The sequence below is a fragment of the Chiloscyllium punctatum genome, chromosome 25 (genome assembly GCF_047496795.1).
Source record: "Chiloscyllium punctatum isolate Juve2018m chromosome 25, sChiPun1.3, whole genome shotgun sequence".
Lineage (NCBI taxonomy): Eukaryota > Metazoa > Chordata > Chondrichthyes > Orectolobiformes > Hemiscylliidae > Chiloscyllium > Chiloscyllium punctatum.
In genome coordinates, this window is record NC_092763.1 from 32775819 (window position 1) to 32802504 (window position 26686).

Below are 26686 nucleotides of genomic sequence, written 5' to 3' on the forward strand. Positions count from 1 at the left end.
AACTAGCTCCAAATCCCACTCCTTCGAAAACTCCAACCCACTATTTGCACAATCTCCAGCCGGCCCTCCCACTTTGAGAAAGAGCTGAGCCGTTATAGATGACCAAAGGTGCAGACTTCATTCGGCCAGCTAAGTCGAATAGAGTAGTGCTAATTGGTGCACTCCAACTTGTTGGGTTCAGTCAGTCAGTTAAGAATCATGAATGACGCTTGAAGTTCTATAACCAGCAAGTGCATGGGCCAAGAGATCGAAAATTGAATGAGGTTGATAAACTCTTTTGCAGCCGGGCAGAGCGCTTGGATTTTTAAAAAAATGTTTCGACAAACGGAAGGTATGATCATGCAAAGTAAGGCTAGCACACAACCAAAACACTACCACCCCGAGGAGAAAGTGCTTTTTTGCATAACAGACGACCGATCGAAAAAGTGATTGTAGATTTATTGGTTTTGAAAATGGTACCTTTTTAAAATTAGTTATCAGCTGAGGTTCTGACAATCAACCTGACTTTGATCCATCTATTACATATTCTACGTAGCATAGAAACTGGACATTCAGCCGAACTACTCTGTGCTAGCATTTATGCTCCACTGGAGGGCCTTCCTGTTCAATTTCTCATCTCCATTCTACAGTATTTCTATTTTCCTCTTGAAAGCAACCAAGTAATTTCCTCCACCATTTCCTAAGATAGAGTTCCACATTCGAACCGCTTTTGGGCTAAACTTTATCCTATTTTCTGATCGACTACATAGCCTTGAACTTAGTCATAGAGATATATAGCATGTAAACAGATCCTTCAGTCCAACTCTTCCATACCAATCAAATGTCCTAAATTAATTGAGTCCCATTTTCCAGCATATGGCCCATATCCCTCTAAATCCTTTGTATTCAGATGCCTCTTAAATGTTGTAATTGCACCAGCCTCCATCACTTCCTCTGGCAGTTCGTTCCAAACACGCACCAGCCTCTAAGTGAAAAGGTTGCCCCACATGTCCCTTTTAAATCTATTGTCTATCATCTTAAATCTATACCTTCTTGTTTTGGATTCCCCCCCCACTTTGGGAAAAAGACCTTGGCTATTCACTCTATCCATGCCCCTCGTGATTTTATAAACTTATGGCCCCTAATCTGATTTCTCTCATGTGAAAACATTCTCTTCAAATCTATCAGTTGTATTTCAAACAGCTGTAACAGATCTTCAATTCTTCTCTTCCCTTTGTTCAATCTTTCCTGATATCTGTTCTCTCTAATTTCTGGTAGTGCACTTTTAATTAAAAAAAGACACTGGAATACTGATACTCATCAGATTAAACAGAACCTGCAGCTTTACTAAGTCCCACACAAACTTAGCAATAGTTCACTACTTTTAATTCTAGACACTTTGGACTAAATTGTGGTCCTTTGATTTCATTTTAATTATGTTGATCTGCAATGCTGATTTGTTCACGTCAATCTCCTGATTCCTTTGCTCTTCTAACCTTTTCAGCTACTCATTTTCTAAGATATAAACGAAAGATCTAACCAAAATGTATCACCTCATTTATTCAGGTTGATTTCATTTGTCACATAACTGGACAGTCTGACAGATTTCTGACATCATCTTGTATTGTATTCTTCACCATTGTTCGCTAAACTCCTGAATTCTATATTTTATCATTATCACAATTGTTCAATTTCTTTTCTCAAAGCACTACAGATCTTTACTGATATCCAGTGATCTGTTGACTGGTGCTTCTTCTCGTGTGACATACACATTTCGGAAAATCTGCATTGCCAGTGCTTTTTTTCATGACTACATCATGGCTCAAAATCGAATTATTGTCCCAGCTTTGATTGCACAGAGCTGGGAGTATGCAGCACCTTCGTCCTGTGGATATGGATATCACACAAACCTATTTCCCATTTGTGAATGAAGCTGAGAAAGAGCAGCAACAAGGACTGAAGTACGTAAGTGGAAAGGAGAGATTCAAGAAAGAACAGATGCTGGAATAAAATACATAATTTTCAGAGGTATAGGGTAAAGTTGCAGACATAGAATAGATACGATGATCTTGTAAAAATAACATTTACAGGTTACAGAGGGAATGATGGGAGCAAATCACGGAGGACGATGCTACATTGTTCAATGCTTGGAAAATGAAAAAAACTTCAGGAGTAGTAGGTTATTTTCACACAACTGTTATGTATTCATTATCGACAAATAGCAATATAGGACAGTGTTGAACAACATCTTATGTATTTCAGAATACAGGAGAAAGTGCTCTGTCAAAAAGAAAGAACGAATTAGATACTAATGAGACAACATGGATGAATAAAACCATAAGAACACAATAGAAAGATTAGGACAGTAGTCAACAAAAACAATTATAAAAGCAAAGATAAACTGTAAAATTAAATGATAATTGAACATAAGATGTTACATGTAAAACATTTTTAAAAATGTACAAAATAGAAGGCTGGGGTGCAAATCAGGCCATTAAAAGATATATAGGATAATACCAGTTAACGAAAGAAAGATGCTATGTGTAACATGGATAAATACAGGCATTTTCAGTTTCTCAACTTTCATGGATTACAAAATTTGGGAAAAAGCCCAATATTTTCCGTTTATAAATTCACATCGCATGGTCTACATTCCAAGTCCAGTACAACATGATCAACATGAGGTGCATAAGACTTCACATGTTCAAGATGTAAGATATTTGTCCACCATGGCTTTGCATGGAGAGTTTCGAATAAACACTTAATCCTTAATGCAACTGTCTCTGCCCAAGCTTGCCACTCCGGATGGGTAAATACTCCTTTTTCAATTTTTGACTGGTTGCCTGGTCCTTTCCATCTTAAATTGTATATGCTTTCTTCATTTGCATCCTTTTTCAATGATGATGTGAATGTTGGAGTTGTAGAATCGGAGCTACTCCTAGATCTCTCAATACTTGAAGCTGGAAGCTCTGCAGTTAAATTCTGTTTCTGTGCTTTAGAAGAACTGATATCAAAATTCTGTCTCTCGAAGTGTGCATTTCTGTTTTCACCGTACAGGCTAATATTGTGATGAATGTGGAAAATCCCTCCCTTATCCTCTCTTAACAATTGGCACGCTACAGGCCATCCTTCTTCTGAACTTGGAATGAGCCCCAAATTCACTCGATCTGCCAGGTTGCGTAGAGACAGCTAGAAACACAAAGGAGTTTAATTATAAATTTGTAATCAAGAAATATTTCAAGCAGTTTATTACATTTGCAAATTGGAATGAAAAGCACAATCTTTATCAAGGTACCTTGACCTACTATACAGTAGCCACCGTGGAAGCCAAAAGTGGATACATGGGAATAATTTTTCTATTTTCATGGCTCCAGTATCCACTATAAGAAGAAAAACTCTACTGTAAACTATGAGGTATCTGTGAACCATTCAGTCAAATTGCTGTGATCACTTTTGGGACCATAAAAATATCTTTAAATTGTTTTTCTAATGTTACACAGTTGCAGTAGAAGGCAAAGGAAATTCAGCAAGTCTACAATTTGACTCTTTCTGATTTTTTTGGATGCACCATGGAAAGCATCCTATCCAAATACATTATAGCTCAGTTAGGCAACTGCTCCACCCAAGACCACAAGAAATTACAGAGAATTGTGAACGCGGCCCAGTCCATCACAAAAACTAGACTTCCTTCCATTGACTCCATGTACACTTCCTGCTGCCTTGGTAAACTGGCCAACATAATCAAAGACCCCTCCCAACCTGGTTATACACTCTTCCACCCTTTTCCATCAGGCAGAAGATACAGAAGTTTGGAAACATGTACCGACAGATTCAAGAACTGATTTTTCCCCACTGTTATCAGCTTTATGAATGGACCTCATATATTTGAGTTGATCTTTCTCTGCACCTTCTCTGTAGCTGTAACACCTAATGGACTTACGTAAGGTATGACTTGTCGGGTTAGCACGCAAAACAATACTTTTCACTGTATCTCAGTGCATGACAATACTAAATCAAAGCAAATCAAATAAAATCCTGCTAAAATATGACAGCCGAATTATATCTGTCGGTTGGGTTCAAATGGAGTATAACCCAGAAGACAACTCAATGATTTGAAAGAAAATAATTTTGACTTCAGTGTTCAGAGTCCTCCTGCTATGCAGCAGGCAATGCTATTTCATAGCTCAAGCTCAAAGAGAAATGAATAGCTCTTACAAGCTAGAACCCAATATACAGGAAAACACCTTAATTTGGGTCTCTCTGGGATGTATCTCAATATTCAAATTATGCTTATATGGAAAGATTAGCTTCCCTACAGTGTGGAAACAGGCCCTTCAGCCCAACTAATCCACACCGACCCTCCAAAGGGTAACTCATCCAGACCCACTCCCCCTAACTAATGCACCTAACTCTATGGGCAATTTAGCACGACTAATTCACCTAACCTGCACATCTTTGGACTGTGGGAGGAAACCGTGCCGCTAAACACTAAGTTTGTTGTTCACAGAGAATCATGAAACATCAGAAGACAGTGATACGCAGGCATGGTGTGATTAGATTAGATTCCCTACAGTATGAAAACAGGCCCTTTGGCCCAACAAGTCCACACCAATCCTTCAAAGACCCAGCCCCATTCACCTACCCTATGTTTACCCCTAACTAATGCACCTAACACTATAGCCAATTCACCTGACCTGCACATCTTTGGGAACCCACGCAGATACAGGGAGAATGTGAAAATTCCACACAGACAGTCGCCCAAGGCTGGAATTGAACCTGGTACCCTGGTGCTGTGAGGCAGCAGTGCTAACCACTGAGTCAAATGTCTTCAGGCCAAGCGTGCCCAGCAGAATGTTAATGCCTCTGTCTAAATCTCCAATACTAACTTCATATTCTGTGTTTGCACCCAATTATAGCATTTATACAAGAAAACCTTTTTTGCTGAACACAAATCAAAGTGACATGAAAATCCATCGTTGTACAGATGGAAAATGGAGGTTCACATGCATGAAGATTGGTGCAAATGGAGAAAATAAAATACTTCAATTTAACAAGGTTTCATTTTTTCTTTCTCAGCTGGGTAACCTTTTTCCCTGACTAGTCTTTCACCACAAGTGTTACCCCAGAGGTTCCTCTCTCTTGCAAAAGTGAATCTTGCAGCCTCATTTAAATCATAATGCACTTGGTCTCCTCAATTTGAGTTCAGGCTGTCACCCACATTTTACATGATTAACCATAAAGACTGCTGCCTGTAAATCTCTGCTCTCTTTCTTTTTTCCAATTCTTGCAAACAGACCTGTTTATCCAGATTCAGTGATAACTTAGAAACCATGTAAGCCGTTACTAGAATGATTTTCAATGGACTCTGATTCTGTCATAATCTGTCTCTACAGCAACATAAATCACATGGACCAGGTAGAACAGCTGGTTATCTTTGAAACTCCAAATTAGAATTTATCTCTGTATTAAATAGTTTAAAGTATAATTATTCATAAAACCTGACAGTCCATGTGCAACTTGGAGACCAAATAAACACAGCCTTTCTAGTCATAAAGGCAAACTGTGGATGTTAGAATTCCGAAATCAACTCAGACAATATTCTCAGCAAAATGGGCAGCACTGCTGCCTCACAGCATCAGGAACCTGGGTTTGATTCCACCCTTGGGTGACTGTCTGTGTGGAGTTTGCATATTCTCCCCACGTCTGCACTGGTTTTCTCCAGGTGCTCCGGTTTCCTCCCACAATCCAAAAATGTGCAGTTTAGGTGGATTGACTATGTTAAGTTGCCTATAATGTCCAAGCATGTGCAGACTAGGTAGATTAGCCATGAGAAATACAGTGTTACAGGGATAGGGTAGAAGGAGTAGGTCTGAATGGGATGCTCTTCAGACGGTCAGTGTGAACTTGATGGTCCAAATGACCTGCTGACACTTGATAGGGATTGAATGATTCTATGTCAGAGAAACTCAGCATGTCTGACAGCATCTGTGGACAGGGAATCAGAGTTTTGAGTCCAGTATGACTGCTTCAGAACATAAGGTATTTGACAGAGGCCCAGCACCAAAGATAGTGGAGTTGTTAATGGTTGAGGAAAAAAATTGAAAATGGGTATAAATGAAATAAATTACAACATTTTAATTTACACCCATTTTAAATATTTTGTTTTCTCCACCATTAATGACTATTTTGTATCTTGCTCTGGACCTTTGCCTCTGTCACATTAACAGAGAGAACAGAAAATTCCAACTTGATCATGGTGGATTGGTGGTAGACAAAATTGGAGTCGCCACCAGCATGCAAATTAAGTCAAGACTATCAAATGCAAGCCAATGACCACAGACTTCTGCTTTAACCAGGATAACAGATACATTATCAGGGCCTTGAAGACACCATTGATTTCTAGCAGGTACAGAATGTTGGGAGTGAGTATGACCAGCCCAGGAGAAGAACAATGATGGTGAAAAGGTGTGGATTAGATGTAAAGTGCTCCTAATTTTCATACATTGCCCTCCTCGGCCAGTGCTCAACAAGCTGCTTCATGTCTAGATTGGTCACATTCCTGGTGGCAGGAGTAGACCACAGGATTACATTATGTGAACCTTCATCATGATTAGGTGATTCAACAATATTAGTGTTGGTCTGGTGATGGATGCCAAAATTTATCCCCCTCCTCCTTACAATCTCACCAGAACCTGACTAATCCTGTGTCCTCTTCTAATGCAATCCGTTCTGCTGTACAACATTATGTATACCTTCACTAGTAAGGATTGATGGGTTCTTCCAAATCTACCTAGACACCTGAAGAGCATCTCTAACATTCAGCAAGCTTGACTGATAACATCACTGATGGTCATATGATTTTATGTCCTTATAATTCTGTGTTTCACTGGTGGGATTCCTCAGATGTATTATGACTCAAGATGGCACACACTTTCTCAACTACAGAAAAGCTTTCTTCAACTCAAAATTCTGTTCTACCATCAACATCTCAAGAACGTCAATGTTTTTCTGTCATGCATCAATTTTTCACACAACTATTTGTTTCTCATGCAGTGGAGATCCACAATATGTACCAAATTATTTACAACTTTGTAACTGAATGTAGGATCATTACACGAGAGAAAGGAGATTTTATATCTTCATCCTGGCCTTGACTAAAATCTAAGTCCAATGTATAAAAGGGTTTGAACCAACTCTCGTCAGTAAAAAGGTAAAATCATTTTTATAAAAATCTAACTGCAAGAGGCAATTAAATTTCAGATAAAGGACACACAATTTTGCCAAGATTGTTATTAAATCCTTGTATCTTTTCAATTTAAGTCTTTCTTTTCTTTTTTCCATTCTCTACATTCAATCAAATTTATTGCAATTTCTTATTGATTTTAAAAGTTCAAGTGACAGCTCAGAATTGATGCAAAGACTGGTCCAAAATACCAAAACTACAAATGGATGAACTTGTGGATCTCTGCACTGAGGTCCACTTCAAAGTGTCGGTGGGAACTTTAGAAAATTAAAATAATAAAGACCTTTGGGACTACAAAAGTCCACTTATTCCACAGACTATGTATAAATCATATGTCATTTATTTCATCTGACCCAATAAACCTCCTGAAAAAAATCCATATTAAAAACTCCCAAAAACATCCCTTAGCCTTCACACACTTCATATATCCAATCTGTGCCATCCCATGCCACCTACCACCAAGATCCCTCAATGCCTTCCGGAACACAGTTTTTCTCCCTGCACGCAATGGCCTTTTGTTTCTCCATGCCACCTTATTCTTCATGCACCCGTATAACACGTTGTAACTATAATGTCACCTTATTCCTCTCTGCCCACCTCCACAGCCCTATATTAACTAAGTGCTAACTCATGCCAATCCAATTTCAGCTTACCCTTACACTCTCAATGCCAACTCACACAGTATTCAACATGGGCAAACTTCAAGAAATGTGGATATTAAATAGAGGACCTTCCTACCAAGTGAAGCTCCACTGTTAATCAATCAGCCTGCATGAAGATCAGTGTGACAATGAGGCTGGCTTGCAGCTTCCAGTTCATTTTGCCTTCAAAAAGAGAAAAAATTAAAAGAGACTTGAGAGGCAACTTTTGTCACACAGGAATGAACTGCCAGAGGAAGAGGTAGATGCAAATACAGTTTCAACATTTAAAAGACATTTGGACAGGTACAAGATAGGTAAGGTTTAGAGGGATATCGGCTAAACGCAGGTAGATGGGACTAGTTTAGTTTGGGAAACTTGGTCGGCATGGATGAGTTGGGTGAAAGGATCTACTTCTGCACTGTATGATTCAATGACTACTGAACCCCAAAAGGTAAAACATCAAAATATAACATAAATATCTCATCCCCAGTAATAAACTCTGGTCAGCTGTTTGCTGAAAATATTTGTCCTTGTGTCTACAACCCCCATTACAGAAGAATCATTTTGTTCTATGGAATATTGTATGAGCTCAGCATTTACAAATCTCTAGTATCACCAGTCCTTTTTCCAACCAAATATTGATGCAACAGATATATTTCCTTCGTCTCAACTTCTTTTCTTGGATATAGATGGTAAACTTATGGAAAATAAGAAGTTATTTCACCTATAGCTTTTTAAATTTAAAAGTTATTCAATTCTATGCGAACATTCTTCAATTATCCTAAATTCGGCACTGTGATTTCAAGTATTGAAGCTTTAAAAAAGATAGAAAGTGCCTGAAAATAGTATTTGGTATAGGCTGATGTTTTTGGAGAAGACATCTATAGCAGGTTTATCCTCAGAATAAGTGATTCCTCAAGATTCATTCTGCTTTGATGAAACAAATTCAGAAAACCCTGTAAGATTCCAATATAAGGCAGTAAAAAATAGTGGACACATAAGAAAATACCTGTCGGTTGTCACCTTTGTGGACTTTACAGCGATGCGATACTTTGTTCAATTCCAGATTCTTTAAGAGTGCAGCAACTGCGTGTGGATTCCATTCGCAGGCATGGACAAATGCTGCACCCGCATGCATGAGAAATGGTAATGTAAAATAACCAATACCTGTAGAAATGGAATTAATTCATTTCATTAAAGAATTACTAGTACACATGATTCACAAAATAAGAATATTATTAATGCAATGTATGATAGTCTCTAAGTATCTTTAGACATTACAAGTTTTCAGTTGAAATACTCATATACCAGGGTCCTATACTATTTGAGTAACTAAACGTTAAAAATCAGCAATGGCTGTAAAACACAGTGAGACATCTGCAGCACTGAAAGGTGTTATTAAAATACTAGTCTCTGCTTTTCAATAAAATGTCATATTGGTGTGGCAGTTATCTTTTATGAGGCTGTTATCATTCAAAAACCAGGTGTAAACAAGTACTTCTGTCAGTAGCAGTATCTTGGTGACAATAAAAACACAAGACACCTTGCCATTGATAATGGCATATGTCACGTTTTGATCATTGATATTTATGAATCTAGCTACTGACTGACTTGCTGAAGAAGTATAAAGAGACTCAAAAGCAAATCCATGTGTGTGTTTGAGGTTGAAAACGTCAATTTTAAACTGCTCTGCAATATGAACAGGATGATTTAAAGAGCAACCAAGCCAGAAACCAGTACTGCAGACAACTTCCTTAAAGAGTTATGCAAAACAGCTGCATTTTATCTAATGACCTTGAACTCAGAGAAGCAGCACACAGGGAGCTTTATTTTAAATTATTTTGCTGTAGCCCTTGACTTGGAAAGAGTGTTTGCATGTGTGTTAGTGACACTGGGCACAAAAAGGCATAAAATGTTCTGTTCTCCAATCATGACAGTCCTCACCTTTAGCACTAAAGGAAATTGGAAATAAACAATGAAGCTGATTATTCTAATAGTCTGCATATTCTTAAAGCTGCATGAATTTCTTACCAAAGATATTTAAGGAAAATTGGAGACGAAAGGAAGTGCACAATAAACATCAAAACATCATAAATAATTATCATATATAGAGTACACATAACCAAACTAAAATTACTTGTCTGTTCAAGTCTGAAAAATGTGTTGCTGGAAAAGCGCAGCAGGTCAGGCAGCATCCAAGGAGCAGGAAAATCGATGTTTCGCGCATAAGCCCTTCTTCAGGAATGATTCCTGAAGAAGGGTTATGCCTGAAACGTCAATTCTCCTGCTCCTTGGATGCTGCCTGACCTGCTGCGCTTTTCCAGCAACACATTTTTCAGCTCTGATCTCCAGTCCTCACTTTCTCCTTGTCTGTTCAAGCCTAACATTGTATGCAGTTTACATGAATGCTTGTTTAAATAATGCTGTATGTCATCAGGGACCTTTCATGAAATGACTTGCTGATAGTATGAGAGCTCAATGAACATGAGCATTGCTGCCTCACAGTGCCTGAGACCCGGGTTCAATTCCCGCCTCAGGCGACTGACTGTGTGGAGTTTGCACGTTCTCCCCGTGTCTGCATGGGTTCCTCCGGGTGCTCCGGTTTCCTCCCACAGTCCAAAGATGTGCAGGCCAGGTGAATTGGCCATGCTAAATTGCCCATAGTGTTAGGTAAGGGGTAAATGTAGATGTAGGGGTATGGGTGGGTTACGCTTCGGCGGGGCGGTGTGGACTTGTTGGGCCGAAGGGCCTGTTTCCACACTGTAAGTAATCTAATCTAATCTAATCTAATCTAATGAGCTCAAGGTGTAAACCCTCTGAAGTAAATTTTATCTATACCAATGTTAATTAACCTCCCTTGCTCTGAACAGCAAAATTACATTTTGTGAGTACTGTCACAAAGCTGGTCCTTTTTTTGCCTAAGAGCTGTTCCTTCTCTCAAGGAGACTCTGTCCTTGGTTTTTTTCAGAGGGACAATAAACCGGCGGGGCTCCAATCAGTCTGGTTTGGTACAGAGGTGAAAAGGACTTTTAGAGACCTTTTGTTTATATTTGTTTTTACAAGTACATGAAGGACAAAAGGGTAACTAGGGAGAGAATCCTTGCCTCAAAGATCAGCAAGGCGGCCTTTGTGTGGAGCCGCAGAAAATGGGGGAGATACTAAACGACTATTTTGCATCAGTATTTACTGTGGAAAATGATATGGAAGATATAGACTGTATGGAAATAGATGGTGACATCTTGCAAAAAGTACAGATTACAGAGGAGGAAGTGCTGGATATTTTGAAACGGGTAAAGGTAGATAAGTCCCCAGGACCTGATCAGGTGTACCCAAGAACTCTGTGGGAAGCTAGAGAAGTGATTGCTGGTCCCCTTGCTGAGATATTTCTATCATCGATAGTCACAGGTGAGGTGCCGGAAGACTGGAGGTTGGCAAACGTCGTGCCACTGTTTAAAAAGGGTGGTAAGGAAAAGCCAGGGAACTATAGACCAGTGAGCCTGACCTCAGTGGTGGGCAAGTTGTTGGAGGGAATCCTGAGGGACAGGATGTACATGTATTTGGAAAGGGAAGGACTGATGAGGGATAGTCAACATGGTTTTGTGCGTGGGAAATCATGTCTCACAAACATGATTAAGTTTTTTGAAGAAGTAACAAAGAGGATTGATGAGGGCAGAGCAGTAGATGTGACCTATATGGACTTCAGTAAATCGTTCGACAAGGTTCCCCATGGGAGACTGATTAGCAAGGTTAGATCTCATGGAATACAGGGAGAACTACCCATTTGGGTACAGAACTGGCTCAAAGGTAGAAGACAGAGGGTGGTGGTGGAGGGTTGTTTTTCAGACTGGAGGTCTGTGACCAGTGGAGTGCCACAAGGATCGGTGCTGGGTCCTCTACTTTTTGTCATTTACATAAATGATTTGGATGCGAGCGGAAGAGGTACAGTTAGTAAGTTTGCAGCTGACACCAAAATTGAAGGTGTAGTGGACAGCGAAGAGGATTACCTCAGATTATAACAGGATCTTGACCAGATGGGCCAATGGCCTGAGAAGTGGCAGATGGAGTTTAATTCAGATAAATGCAAGGTGCTGCATTTTGGGAAAGCAAATCTTAGCAAGATTTATACACTTAATGGTAAGGTCCTAGGGAGTGTTGCTGAACAAAAAGACCTTGGAGTGCAGGTTCATAGCTTCTTGAAAGTGGAGTCGCAGGTAGACAGGATAGTGAATAAGGCGTTTGGTATTGTTTCCTTCATTGGTCAGAGAATTGACTACAGGAGTTGGGAGGTCATGTTGCGGCTGTACAGGACATTGGTTAGGCCACTGTTGGAATATTGCATGCAATTCTGGTCTCCTTCCTATCAGAAAGATGTTGTGAAACCTGAAAGGGTTCAGAAAAGATTTACAAGGATGTTGCCAGGGTTGGAGGATTTGAGCTATAGGGAGAGGCTGAACAGGCTGGGGCTGTTTTCCCTGGAGCGTCAGAGGCTGAGGGGTGACCTTATAGAGGTTTACAAAATTATGAGGGGCATGGATAGGGTAAATAGGCAAAATCTTTTCTCTGGAGTTGGGGAGTCCAGAACTAGAGGGCACATAGGTTTAGGGTGAGAGGGGAAAGATATAAAAAAGATCTAAAGGGCAACTTTTTCACACAGAGGGTGGTACATGAATGGAATGAGCTGCCAGCAGAAGTGGTGGAGGCTGGTACAATTGTAACATTTAAGAGGCATTTGAATGGGTATATGAATAGGAAGGGTTTGGAGGGATATGGGCCGGGTGCGGGCAGGTGGGACTAGATTGGGTTGGGATATCTGGTCGGCATGGACGGGTTGGACCGAAGGGTCTGTTTTCATGCTGTACATCTCTATGACTATGTAAACAGATGAGACTTCAAGCCAAAGTTATAGAAGTGACCTGTATAATGAAAGGAGAGTGGTCAGCTCTAGTTGAGGTGAGCAGTTTTAGTTCAGTCTTGAACTGGGTGGAAGTTCAACAGGGAGCTGTGTGGAAACACTCACTCTCTTTTCAGCCCTTCAACTTCAGCCTGTAAGCATGTGTTCCATTTATACTGGTTTTTAAAGGGAGTTTGCCTATTGGGACTGTTTTGTGTATTCAGCATAATTAAGTCTAGTTGAATAGGTTGAGGTCTGTAGGGATTCTTTATTCTATCCTTTGTGTTTCATTGTATAATTTTGTGAATAAATCTCTGTCTGTTTTAAAATCTAATAGTCAACCTAGGTAACTTAATTCGTGTAATTTTCACTGCACACTTAGCAAAACAAATTGCAAAGTTATGGTTTGAGCTGCCTGCTTAAGAATGTTTTGAATGGTCTAGCTTAGTCCATAACAGTATCAATTGAATAAATGAATTAATGAAATGAATATAGTTTTCCTTCAAATTACTAGTCCCTGGAATGTTGCTTCCTTCTTTACAAACAGTAGGGTATTATAAGCTATTAAAAGATCATACAGCACAGATGGAGGCCAGTCAGCCTATTGTGTTCATGTGAGTAACTCTCAATGTTACCTGCATACAGATCCACAACCACCTCCCCTGTACAATCAAATGAGCTGACCCGAAGCTTCTCTGTGATGTTTCCTGAGGAGAACATGCATTTGGTGACATCAAATGTGTACCTTCAAAAGAATATGAGGCACTTTACAATACTAGAGGTACAGACATATCAATTTCTTGATTAGTTCAAGAAATAACAATAATTTTTAGAAAAGAATATAAATGCAAATTACAGTACTACATGTTGATAGATAACAAAAGCAGTACCCAAATCATGATGGCTGAGAAAATGCATGTACTTGCAGCAATACAGAATACTCAACAGAAAGTGACATTCTCCAACAGGCAGTGATCATGAACAAGTAATACCATCCACAGAACAAACCTTATGGTCTGTAAGCAGCATATGATGTAGGGGTCATTTCCTACCACTTAAAGCCCTGATTTCTAGCACGAGGTTGTCAGTCTGACAATGACTGGATCTAATGTCCAAAAGACACATATTTCCAAACCAGGGGTGGCACGGTGTCTCAGTGGTTAGCACTGCTGCCTCACAGCACCAGGGACCCAGGTTCGAATCCTGCCTCGGGCGAATGTCTGCATGGAGTTTGCACATCCTCCCCGTGTCTGCGTGGGTAAATGGGTCTGGGTGGGTTACTCTTCGGAGGGTTGGTATGGATTTGTTGGGCTGAAGGGCCTGTTTCCACACTGTAGAAAATTTAATCTAGTACTCAAATGCTATTGAGCTGCTTTATTTAGACTGACAGTTGTTGAATGAAGATCTGGAAATGAGAAATCAAATTGATTCAATGAGCACAAGAGATCCCATGTTATTATCTGTGTAGGAGGAGGGAACTTTCCAGTACCCTGGCCAACAATCTGCCTTCATGCATCACTAACAAAAGCAAATAATCTGTTAAGTCACCTAGTTGGTTCTTCAGGGTGTTGCTGTGTGAAAAGGTTTTCTCCACTTTTGCTTAGTTAACAGTATCTTCAGAAGTGCTCAATTTTTTTTCAACTTTTTTTCAACTTTTTTTATTCATTCGTGGGATGTGGGCTTTTTATTCCTGATGAAGGGCTTTTGCCCGAAACGTCGATTTCGAAGCTCCTTGGATGCTGCCTGAACTGCTGTGCTCTTCCAGCACCACTAAACCAGAAGGCCAGCATTTATTCCCCATCCCAATTACCCAGAGGACACCTCATTGCTGTGGGCCAGACCAGGAACGATGGCAGTTTCCCTCCCTAAAGGATATTAGTGAACCAGATAGTAAATCCATTGTCGATTGTCAGGGAAACCTACCATCATTAGACTTTTAATTCCAGATGTTTTTTATTGAATTCAAATTCCATCATCCACCATGGTGGGATTTGAACCGAGGTTCCCAGAACATTACCTCAGTCTCTGGATTAACAGTGCAATGATAATACCACTGGACAATCGCTTCCCCATCATTAACTGACTGTAACATAGCTTACTACAATTTGAGAATGAGATAATCAATCAATTTAAGTCTTTTTAAAAAAAATTATTGTGTTATATGTTGAAAAGGTAACACTAAGGGCAAGTTTATATAGCAGTGTTGATAATTCCTGGTGTTCTGAAGAAACGTTCTCTTGTTTCTCTTGCCAGACACACTAAGTACTTCCAGGAATTTATTTTTAATTCCTGAAGAGGTCACTTCTAAACTTGGTGCTTGTGATTTCTCAGTGAGTAAATTCATTAAGCAGCGGAGCGATGAAAACTATGAATATTTGACCTCCATTTCTCAATTTGAGAGGAATGGGCATCATCTCAGTTTTAGAGTTATAGGGGTGCTACTGTTGTCCTCAGTGAGTGGAATGTGAAATGAGAATAGAATTTAGCTGACCATGATGTTCCCATGATTGAAAGCAACATCACAATACCCTGAGCAGACTATCAATCTGCTGCAAAAGGAGCAGCTTTGCTAGGAAGTCAATAAGAGTAACAGGCTGGAGAGAATGGATCAGCTCAAAACTCTACAGCCCTACCACATCCAAAAGCAAAATATTCCAGATGCTGGAAAACTGAAATAAAAACAAGAGAATGCAGGAAAGTTTCAATAAGTGTAGCAGTATCTATGGAAAAAGAAATAAAGTTAATGTTTCAGGTCATTGAACTTTCAGCAAAACCCAACTGATGAAGGCCATCAGCCTGAAATATTCACGTATTTCTCTGCACAAATTCTGCAAGACCTGTTGAAGATTTCAGGCATTTTCTGTCCTCACTTCAGTTATGACTGGGGGTGGACATTGAAATATGAACAGGAGGTAAAAGGACTCCATGAATTGACTCATCTTTGATGATGGAAGAGCTCAGAACACCAGTATAAAAGACAAGCCTGATACATTTGTGACCATCAAACTCCAGTTAGAAGTGCTGTGGAAAATCTATCCTCAGATGTCAGTATTCAGCCATTAGATTCACCGATGATTCCAAGAAACTGGCAAGCAAAGGCCATACCCCAGCAAAATTTCAGCTGCAGTACTGAAAACCTGTGCTCTATAATTAGCTGTATCTCCAATCCGTATATTCAAAGCACTGACGTATCCAAAGTGAAATGTATATCCTGTCCACAAAGTGGAAGACAAATTTAATCTAACCAAATACTGACTCATCTTTCAACTCCCAATCATCACCAAAGTAATAAAAGATAGTGCTGACAATGTTTCAAGCAACATTTGGGCAGCATGGTGGCACAGTGGTTAGCACTGCTGCCTCACAGTGCCAGAGATCGGGGTTCAATTCCCGCCTCGGCAACTATCTGTGTGGAGTTTGCACATTCTCCCCATGTCTGCGTGGGTTCTCTCTGGGTGCTCCAGTTTCACAGTCCAAAGATGTGCAGCTTAGGTGAATTGGCCATTCTAAAATTGCCCATAGTGTTTGGTGAAGGGTAAGTATGGGGGGGGGGGGGGGGGTGTTAGTGTGGACTTGTTGGGCCAAAGGGCCTGTTTCCACACTGTTAAGTAATGTAAAAAAAAAATTATTTACCAACAACCTGCTCAATGATGCTCACTTTGCATTTGGCCAGGTCATCTCAGCTCCAAACTCTTTACAACTTTGGTACAAAAGAGCCTAAGAAGCCAAATTCCAGACATAAGATGAGATGGATGGTCCATGGCATCAAGGCTTCACATTAACAGAGTGTGATTGAAGTGCACTGGAATTCAGTGAAAACTCTCCATTGGTTGAAGTCATACTCTAATAACAGCAGCAGGCAGATGGTAACACCAACATCTTCAAACTCCCTTGACCAACCCGAATCAGAAATAAATTACAATTCTTTCAGCATCACTCGATCAAATCCTGGAACTCCCTACTTAATGCACAGTGAGAATACCTTCACTCCATGTACTGTAGTTATTCATGTTGGCTTATCAACTCAAGGAACATTAGGGGATGGACAACGAAACCTACAGTCACTGATGCTTGTATCTTGTTGACTTATAGAGAAAGGATTGAGGAGATTTTTTACACTATTTACATCTTTGCTCATCATTCCTAGTAATAAATCTTCCTTTAGAATGCAGTCTAAAATCAGGGTAATTTTATTTTCACAATCATTGATTGGCTCCTGGGGTAGAAATGGTTTGCAGTTTTTGAAGTTAAAGTATCTATCTGCCTACTTAAGTTTATTCCACTTTGGCCACATTGTTCACGAATAGTTCACCACAGACCAATGAAAAAGACAGATTGGAGTGCAAGGAGAAACAACTTGCTTCCCCCAAATTGGTGATGTTGAAACTGGCCACTAGGAGACAAGATTCGATAAGGAAGGGTCACACCACCCGAAATATTAACTCTGATTTCTCTTCACAGATTCTCCCACACCTACTGAGCTATTTCAGCAATTTCTGTTTTTGTTGGAGTTGACCCTCACTCCCTTTCATCTAGTAAGGAAACACATACTTATTACTCAAAGTTTTGTCATTATTACTATATATCAAACTGAACGTTCACCTCATCCCAACATAGCCTCGTTGGCTGGATGGCTGATTTGTGATGCAGTGTAATGCCAACACCGTAGGTTCAACTCCCTCACCTGCTGAGATTACTGTGAAGGACTTCCTTTTCAACTTCTTGCTATGCCTGAGGCATAGTGACCCACGACCACTCCTCTCTCTCTAATTGGAGAGCAGCCCTATAGTCTGGTAGGGCTATGGCAACTTTAAGTTTATATGGCACATATGTTAATGCTGAATTACACCACTAACGCTGAGCAATTGCTCATTTATTTCCCTGCTATGTTATTCACAAAAGTTGAACAGTGTTTTTTAAGTTGTGCTTCTTATAAAATTATTTCTGTATTTTGTGCCCTTTTGTACAGTGCTGCTCTTAACTTTCAGCTTGAAGTTAACACATAGAGGCCAAGAATAAGTCACTATCTGACTGCTGTCTTTCCCAGTGTAGAAGTTGCTTGACCTCCAGTCATATCTCATCTAAAGATACAGGAAATGCAACTGGCCTATGCCAGCGGCAAATCAGTAGCTGATGTTTAACAGCATCCAAATTTCTTTTCACAATGACAGTTCAAACACTTTTTGGAGAATGCTTCCTGGTCCTTTGGTCACTTTTACTTGATTTGAAATTTGAAATCTTGACAAACATTTTCCAGGTTAATGAACAACAAAAATTGGCATGTTGAAAACTCAAACATCAATTTACTACTGTTTCATACTGCTGGTATCAACCAATTTAATCTCCACTGTTGAGAAACTGAGGTTAGAGGAATCTCATGTTAAAACTATGTTGTGCCATGACTTCTAAAGTCTGTTTAATGAACCTATTATACATACATAAAGATCAACACTGTGAAAGAGTCAGACAGCACCCACAATCATTAGCAATGTCATCTCTGCATGCAGTAAAATTTTACATTCTTATGGTCAAATTTTAATTTATCTCTATTTATTCTGCCCTCACCTGATGCCATTGTCAATATGGTGAACCCAGGCATCATTCCCCAGCAGTAAAGTCACCTTTGGAGTCCGAAAGCCATCAGCAGATATTCTACCAGCTTTTGCAATGCGTTTTGCTCCAAGTACATTAGCAACCACCAGCCACAGTCCTGGCTCTGCAATACAGGGCATAAAGGGATAATCAGTATATTTTTAATGCTAATTTAGTTCTATATCACAGATGACTAAAAGTAACAGTTTCTAATATCCATGTTACTTAACGCATTGTGTCTCCTTTCATTTCAGCCCTTATGTCAAGAATCATTCTGCAGACAAGAATGAACAGGCTCCATGGTGACTTTACCTAATTTTATTTTTCCTCTCTCTTACACTATGAGACCCCCTGTCACACTAATTCTATCCCTTGAATGTAATAACATATTTTAACAGAGTGATGGAGTCCTTTTAAACAATTAAAGTAAAGAATATTATCTTCTCCTATCTCAATTTCCTGGATTGTGTACTGTCCAGTAAATGGTCTGCAGAAGCTATTGATTTTGATTCTGAAATTTATTCCATTCTGCAAAAATTATCTGGACATTTATTTTCTGTCCTTCACTCATTTTAATAAAGATAAATAGATGTGAACATAAAACAGGAAATGTTATATCACTTTCCAAACCCAAATCAGCAAAGTTTGAAAAAAACATTTTGCTCATCATGTGATAACCTCTGGGCAACACATCTAAGGTTGTATCTTGGTCCAACTTTCCACACCGCCCTTATGGGATGTCATTATGGTTGCACTGTTTGAAAACAATTTAATGGTGCATGAAGACATGCGCGCGCGCACACAACACAGACACACTGTTTGTAGTTCCAAACTATGTGAGGGGGGAAGGAAGTGTATGTATGCTTTAAAAAATGTGTATGTAGTTTGGACAGTGGTTTAATGTTGCTCTCAGCTATGCAGTTGTGTGCAGGTCCCCCATATTAGCAAATTCCTGGGCTGGGACTACTTCTTAAAGGCATTAGTAGGCATGGTTTGCTGACCTTAGCTGGTGAACAAATTGAGGAGGAGGGAACATACAATGAATAAGCAAAATGATAATCCACAGGAAACAAACCGTAATATCCCCAGGATTGAGGTTATCAACAGAGTTTATACTGAAATGTTCTCTTCAAATAGTTTGTACTTTATGCCTTACCCAAGGTTTTCCAAATATCTGCCTGGAATGCACTTTCATTCAGAATAATCATGTCTCCATGCCTCTTCCACACTCGAGGCAGGTCATGCTTCAGTTGATGAGTCCATGATACTCCAGCATGCTTCACCAATTCAGACAGCTCCTCCTGCAGTTGTTTGTGGCAGGATTTTACTGAAGACTTCTTGGATAGTATTGGGTTCTGAAGAAGTATTTGTAAATCATTTAGGCAAAGAGAAACAAATTGCATCTAACAACTGATTTATAAGTGATAAATTTATAATAAAATGGAGGAGAGAGAAAATAGTTACTGAAAGAGGTCAATTACTTTTTGCAAATTAATTGACTACTGTTCACAAATTGGGAACCACTGGACAGTTATCACCATGGCACTGGCCATACTTCCATGATTTTTCCATGCTGTTTTTCTGTTTAACTAAGGTTCCATTAAATAAACAGCGACTCACCACCATGCCAAAAATGACTTTTCCTCTCTACTCTTTGTCTCTTGGCTGGATACAGCTCGATAACTTTAAACAATACTCCACTGTCATTTTCCATGCATCAACCAAACAGAGAATACTGGCTGACACTTGACTACTGACGAAATCTCAATCAAGCTGCAAACAACAAATGCCCTGGAGATCACAGTGGGTAAGGTAAGGCAGCATCCATGAAGAGAGAGCAAGCTAACACTTCGAATCGAGGTGACTCTTCATCAGAGCTGAAGTGAAGTGTGGAGGGAGAGCATTTATGCTATACTTTTGTTGGGGGGGGGTAGTCGGGGTAGGTGTAGAGTACTAGTGGGGAAAAGATATTAGTAGCTTTCATTAAGTGAATAAGTGATTCTCATATTCCAATCACTTAATATCACTAATATCTTATCTCCACCAGCACCCTACACCCATTATCCCGACCACCACCATACCGCCAAACTATAGCATAAATGTGTCCCTCCACATTTCACTTCAACTCTGATGAACAATCATCTGGACTCAAAACATTAACTTGCTCTCTCTCCATGGATGCTGCCTGACCCACTATGATCTCTAGCATTTGTTGTTTTCAGTACAGATTCTAGCATCTGAAGTAATTTGTTCCTATTACAATCAAACTAGTGTCCTCATTGGACATTCCTATATGCAAACAATTTCCACCAAGATGTTATGGACATAACCAGGAGTTGAAATTATTCTTCACCCATCACTGTTAAGGATATTTGCTGGACCTCAATTGCTACCCAACAGAGTTTATTTAACACAGTACAGATCAAAGCTGACATGATTTGTGGGAGTTAGTGATACATTACAGTTTCTTAATAAACACTGAAGGAACTGAGTACTGACAAGCAAGGCAAACAGAAGCTTTTTGTTTTCTCCATGGCAAGATAAGTGGCGTTTCCCACCACAGTCTATGCTGACTGGAATTCCACATTTAGGATAGTTTGCCATAATTGAAACACATATTTTTTTTTATATTCTTAACAAATCAAAGTAATGCTGTTAATTGAATGATGCTAAGAGAGATGAGTGGGAGCTAAATACTGTAATGTATTTTTCATCAATTTGGTTTACAAATGTAATTTTTTGGGTAACAATGCACATACTATTATGTACCACCCATAAAGTTATAATTCTTGAATTATTCTCAAAGCAGATGACACACCAGTACCTTGGAATTCTTTTCCAAGCACTTCTATATTCTTGTTGTCACATGAAAGCCCAAAGACTTGAACAGTATCAAAATACTTGAACCTAATCCTATCACTGTGCCACTGAGGAAAGAAATCCTACCTTTATTTTTGTGACAGTACAGGTACTGCCCAGAGCCACAGAATTACGCAGGTTGAGAAGGTGGTGCTGACTGAGTTTACTGTAAAGCACAGGCAATGCCACTGTTCCATCAGGCTGCTTCTGGAGGCGATAGGCTGTGTTCAAAATTCCATTTGCCTCCAAATACTCTCTGTTAAGTGGAAATAAATGAAAGGAGGTTAAAAATACATTCTGATGTCAGGATGAAGAAAACTGTAGATTTACTGGCCAAATAACACTTTGAAATCTTTAATGCTATTTCACATTGTGACACTCATATTTATCCTGAATCTCATTTCAAGACACTCTTCCCCATTCTCCTCTCTCAATTCTTCTCATGCTTATTCTTGTCAAGAGATTGGATACATGCTTTGAAGTAGTAGGATCAGAAGATGGGAGCAAAGAGGAGGAAAGCATGAAATGGTCAGGTGGATTTTCAAGAGTTTTGCAATAACAATACAGGCACAACTCTCTACAACCCAAACTTAAGACTTCGGTATAAATAATTAATTTTATAATAAGGGAAGTAACATATATAAAGCTTGAAATTTGAGGCACTTTCTTTTATAGGAGATAGGTACTTTTCACAGATTCCCATTCAAAGAGATGTTTTGTGTGGATTCACTACCTTAGATACACAAAATTACATGTATTTATCTTTACAACTTTTCTAACTTCAATTTATGGTGTTTCTCTGCAGATTGCTCCACTTAGGGTCAATTTGCTCAGCCAAACACCAGTAATGTGGAATAAAGTTACGATACACCTAGCTGGATGAGAGAAAACAGCTGAAGAGAAGTAATGTAGTAATGTTTACTTGAAGTGTTAACTTTGTAACAGTGGAACTGATGTTACTTGTTGCACTTTGGCCCTATTACTATTCATTGCAGCAGCCTGGGTAATTCATCCCCTGTTTTGGAAGAACAATTCATTTAAAGACCCTCAACAAAAGCAAGTTTCAGCGCATCAAAAAATAACTGCAGAATCAATTGGAAATGTAAACAGTAATTTTAAAAATGATCCACATAAACACTATTGGATGTAAAATATTAAGTAATACTAGAAAAATGTAATCAATTTGCGTCAGCTATGGAAAAAGACCAACAAAAATATTAGATTTAATGAGAATCGTGTTGAAAGTATAAAACTAATGTCTTACCTGTATTGTTGTGCAAACTGAGCCTGAGTCACAATTGTAAAAGATTCAGTCTGCATTCTCAAGCTGCTATAACTACTTTAATATCTGAAAGAAAATGCAACAAATATAAGCAAAGTTATCTCTAAAACTTTCTATAAGAGAGAGACTTATAGAAAGGTCCTATCATTCAATTACAAACTTATGCATTCAAGCAGTTCAGAAATATTGTATAAATACACAATTATAGATGCCGAAATCAACAATGATCTTGGCAGCACATATCCCTTAATATGGGCATTCAACATCAGGACTTTAGTTCCAACAATCATTGACAGAATACAGTTCCCCCCCCCCCCCCCCAACCTCAGAATAAGATGAAATTTATAACTATTTAGAGGAGCAGATGACTGATCCTAAGTTTAATTTGCAGAATACAAATACATATTTGTGGAACCATGGAATAAATACACAGTACACATTGTGGATTTCATCATGATGAGATCTGCCAATGTTGAGGAAATCTTTGGAATGTGTTTTAAGAGGACAAGAGTGGCACAGATCAATATATTTTTAAAATTATTGCGCATTGCATTTGGAAAATGCAACTGCTCCAAAAGCAAAATAAAAATGAACAGTTTTGCAGAAATAGAAAGTGCACTTATTTTGTCTAAAGTTTTTAAAGCAAATTTGCTCATTCAACAGGTATTTACATTTGAATTTTTGATCTTTGTTCTTCTAAGTTTTGTTGGTTTTTCAAATGAATGTGCAGATAACTGCATTATGCAGTGCAGCACTGAGTTACATAATCAGAATGAGGAAGAGGTCTTAAATCAGATTGGGGAGGCAAAAATAAGATGCATTAGTATGCTTGATTTGGAGGTGCCAGTGTTGGACTGGGTGTACAAAGTTAAAAATCACACAATACCAATTTATAGGCCAACATATTTATTTGGAAGCACTAGCTTTCAGACCGCTGCTCCTTCATCAGGTGGTTGGACTATAACCTGATGTTGTGTGACTTTTAACATTAGTATGCTTGCCTCTAATCATTGACAAGACAGCTCTTAGATATCCTTTCCAAACATCATCTCACAGCCGACATAAAACAGGTCAATTGCAACATAAACTAATTGGGCGGCACCATGACTGAATATCAAAATTATGAAAGCACAATTCTGCAGAGCCTGGAAATTTGAAATGTTAACTACTCCTCTTTCTCCAAATGCTTCTGAACCTGCTGAACATTTTCAGAATTTCTGTTTTTGTTGTATTTTTAAAAGTAACTAATTGGCTACAAAGTGTTTTGGGACATCCTGAGGTTAAGAAAGATGCAGTATATATTCAAACTCTTGCTTCTTTTAAATTTTAAAAATACATATCTGTGAATGTCAGGTCAGGAGGGTGTCATAGAGTAGGTTTTTGCAGGAACTGCCATATAATCCTATGATAACATCTTTAGAGCATTAATCAAATCAGTTCTACGCAAAACACAATCCGCTTAAATAAAAAAAATTAAGTGAGCAGTGAAGGTATTCCACAAGTGAGTAGCACTGCAGCTCAGGCCTATGAAAACTGTTGTTCATTCTCGCCAAGTCCAAATCCTCTTTGCGAAAGTAAAATTCCATGGATACTGAAAAGCCGAACGGTGTGAAAACCTCACTAGCTCATATGAAACAAAACAAGACTTAGGGGCTGGATTTTTCAAGGAGTGGCAATTTCAAGCAGATTACCTGTGTCTGTCCCCCTGCTCTACGTATCATCCTCACCACTTGCATTCCCATCTAGTTTTATGTTGTCTGTAAAATCGGTGACAGTATATTCACATCCTTCATCCAAAACATTTATACTGTAAATTATTGTGGCCCTGCACCAATCCTACGGTACACCACTAGTTAGAGGTTACTATCCTGAAAATGCTACCCTCTGCCCAACTCTCTAAATTGTATTAGTTAGCAATGTACTAGACTTGTATTAGTTTATCCATGGTACCTATAGTACCATTGGCTCACCGTATTGAGTCGCCTAATGTGTGGTAAGTTATCAAACGTCATCTGAAAGTCCAAATATCTTACATTTACCTCTAGGGTGTGGAATGCCAGGTAGGTAGAATACCAAGTGGAAAAGGGCTAAGGTGTTTTGGGGCGGGGGGGAGGAGGAGGTAGATAGGAGATGTGGTGTTTAGTATAGGGCAGGGTAGGTGGGAGAGAAAAATTGGATCAAGAAGGGAACCTGCGGAAGGAGTATCAGATCGAAGGTGATTGGGTTGGGCTGCAGTTTGGGTGCGGGGAGTTGGGTTGGGCTTGGAGATAATGGGGGTGAAACTGTGGTCTTGGGTGTGGGAGTATCAGGTCAGGGTCTGGAGGAGCTGTAGGTGAGGAGATGTGAAGTATAGGGTCAGTTTCATAGTGAGTCAGGAGCTACACCACGGCCCAGATTTTCCGATGGCTTGATGATCATTATCCAAGTGTACGTGGAACTTTACTCATTGGGAACCTGACCGAATCCCCATGGCAGCAGATACCACTGTCTGGGGAATTCAATTTTTCTCTCTGCCTACTTAACTTAATTTCATCAAAACCACCTGAACTCTCTGATTAAATGAGTTACAAACCACACAACATTGGGTCTGTTCCAACAGGTTTATTTGGGTGCACCAGCTTTCGAAGCACCACTCCTACTTCAGGTGGTTGTGTAGCAGAACCATTAGATACAGAGTTTATAGCAAAGGATTAAAGCGTCATGCAAGTAAAATGATATATTTAGCAAACCTCAACTGTTGTTAAGTCTTTCATCTTATAGAATGGGTTACAGGTTTCGATTCATTAATATGTAAATCCCAGAACTTCTTTTAAGTCATATTCTCAAGATAAGTTAAGATTTTATAAAACAAAAGTGACATCTCAGCTCAGACAATGCATTAAAGGTGTGAGGTCAGAGTCTGTTTGTATCCCAATCTTGACTCAGACTGGTTCCATTTCCAAAGTGGAGTTTACAAAATATTATATGGATTGACTGTCTGCATTGACTGCCTGCAAGTTGTGTATTTTTTCAGCAAAATAAAATGTATATGTAAATATAATTATGCAAATACAAATTCACCCCATAGACATGTGTGCGTGCATGCAGGGGAGAGAGAGAGAGTGTTTGTGCGTGCGCAAGCTTGGTAAAGTGCATGTGAGTGTGATGGGGTACAAGCCTGTGAGAGGGTCCGTGTGGGGGTATATGGAGTGTGTATGAGAGAGGGTCTGTGTGAGTGTCTGAGTATGTAAGAGTGGGTATTTGTGCGAGAGTGTAGTAGGCTCACCTGTAGTGTGACATGAATCCAAGGTCCCCATTGAGACCATCCTAATGGGTACCAAACTTATTTGGCCGCTGTATTTGTAGAATTGTATTTGCAGAATTATATTTACAGATACAATCTATTTTGCTCAAAAAACCACACAACCAGCAGGCAGTCAATCCATATAATATTTTGTAAATTCCACTTTGGAAATAGAACCAGACTGAATCAAGATCGGGATGCAGATGGATTCTGACCTCACACGCTTAAGGCATCATCTGAGCTGAGATGTCACTTTGTTTTTACAAAACTTTATAACTTGAGAATGAGGCTTAAATTTCTGGGATTTACAAATTAATGAACCAAAATCTGTAACCCATTCTAAAAGACGAAAGACTTAACAACAATCGAGGTTTGTTCAATTTATCATTTCACTTGCACGACACTATAATCTTTTGCTATAAATTCTGTGTCTTATGGTCCTGCTACACAACCACCTGGAGGAGAGGACAGGAGCTTGAAAAGCCAGTGCTTTCAATTAAACATGTTGGACACTGGTGTTGTGACTTTTAACTTTGTCCACCCCAGTTCAACACCGGCTTCTCCATATCATGATCTCACAAAGACTTTCTAAGGATTCTAGGTGTGTGGACACATTACCACGAAGGGGGTTCTGTGGGGTCCATATCAGGAACTCCCGGTCTACGCTGGAATAGCAACTGTCTGACCATTGACCCTCGCCCAGCCCAAAGTCAGAAAACTTCTATCTGATTCTTAACTCCGCTTCCTTCAAACTCACGTCATTTCGGTCTCATTTCCTCCGCTTTTTTCTGGAATCAATTTATCTTCCATGAATTAACGGCCATCCGATTTAAGACTCATTGCGGGTCGGAACCCTGAGTTCAGGCAAGGGCGGAAGGGTTTGCGGGTCGGAACCCTGAGTTCAGGCAAGGGCGGA

At 39.4% G+C, this 26686-nt stretch overlaps 1 protein-coding gene and 1 long non-coding RNA gene across 2 annotated transcripts; one reads left to right on the forward strand and one right to left on the reverse strand.

The window, feature by feature from the left end:
- Window positions 1–22: 22 nt before the first annotated feature.
- On the forward strand, window positions 23–5014 carry LOC140495818 (uncharacterized). The gene is made up of 3 exons (XR_011964106.1): window positions 23–331; window positions 1686–3924; window positions 4896–5014. It is a non-coding gene; the product is annotated as an uncharacterized lncRNA (long non-coding RNA).
- trmt12 (tRNA methyltransferase 12 homolog) lies at window positions 1516–26673 on the reverse strand. Its single transcript, XM_072594965.1, has 8 exons — window positions 26528–26673; window positions 22470–22553; window positions 21293–21461; window positions 19503–19701; window positions 18320–18470; window positions 13390–13499; window positions 8873–9030; window positions 1516–3168 (listed from the first exon to the last, which is right to left on the reverse strand). The coding sequence occupies exons 2-8, from the start codon at window positions 22523–22525 to the stop codon at window positions 2605–2607; spliced, it is 1407 nt and encodes a 468-aa protein (XP_072451066.1). The 5' UTR covers window positions 22526–22553; window positions 26528–26673; the 3' UTR covers window positions 1516–2604.
- Window positions 26674–26686: the final 13 nt, after the last annotated feature.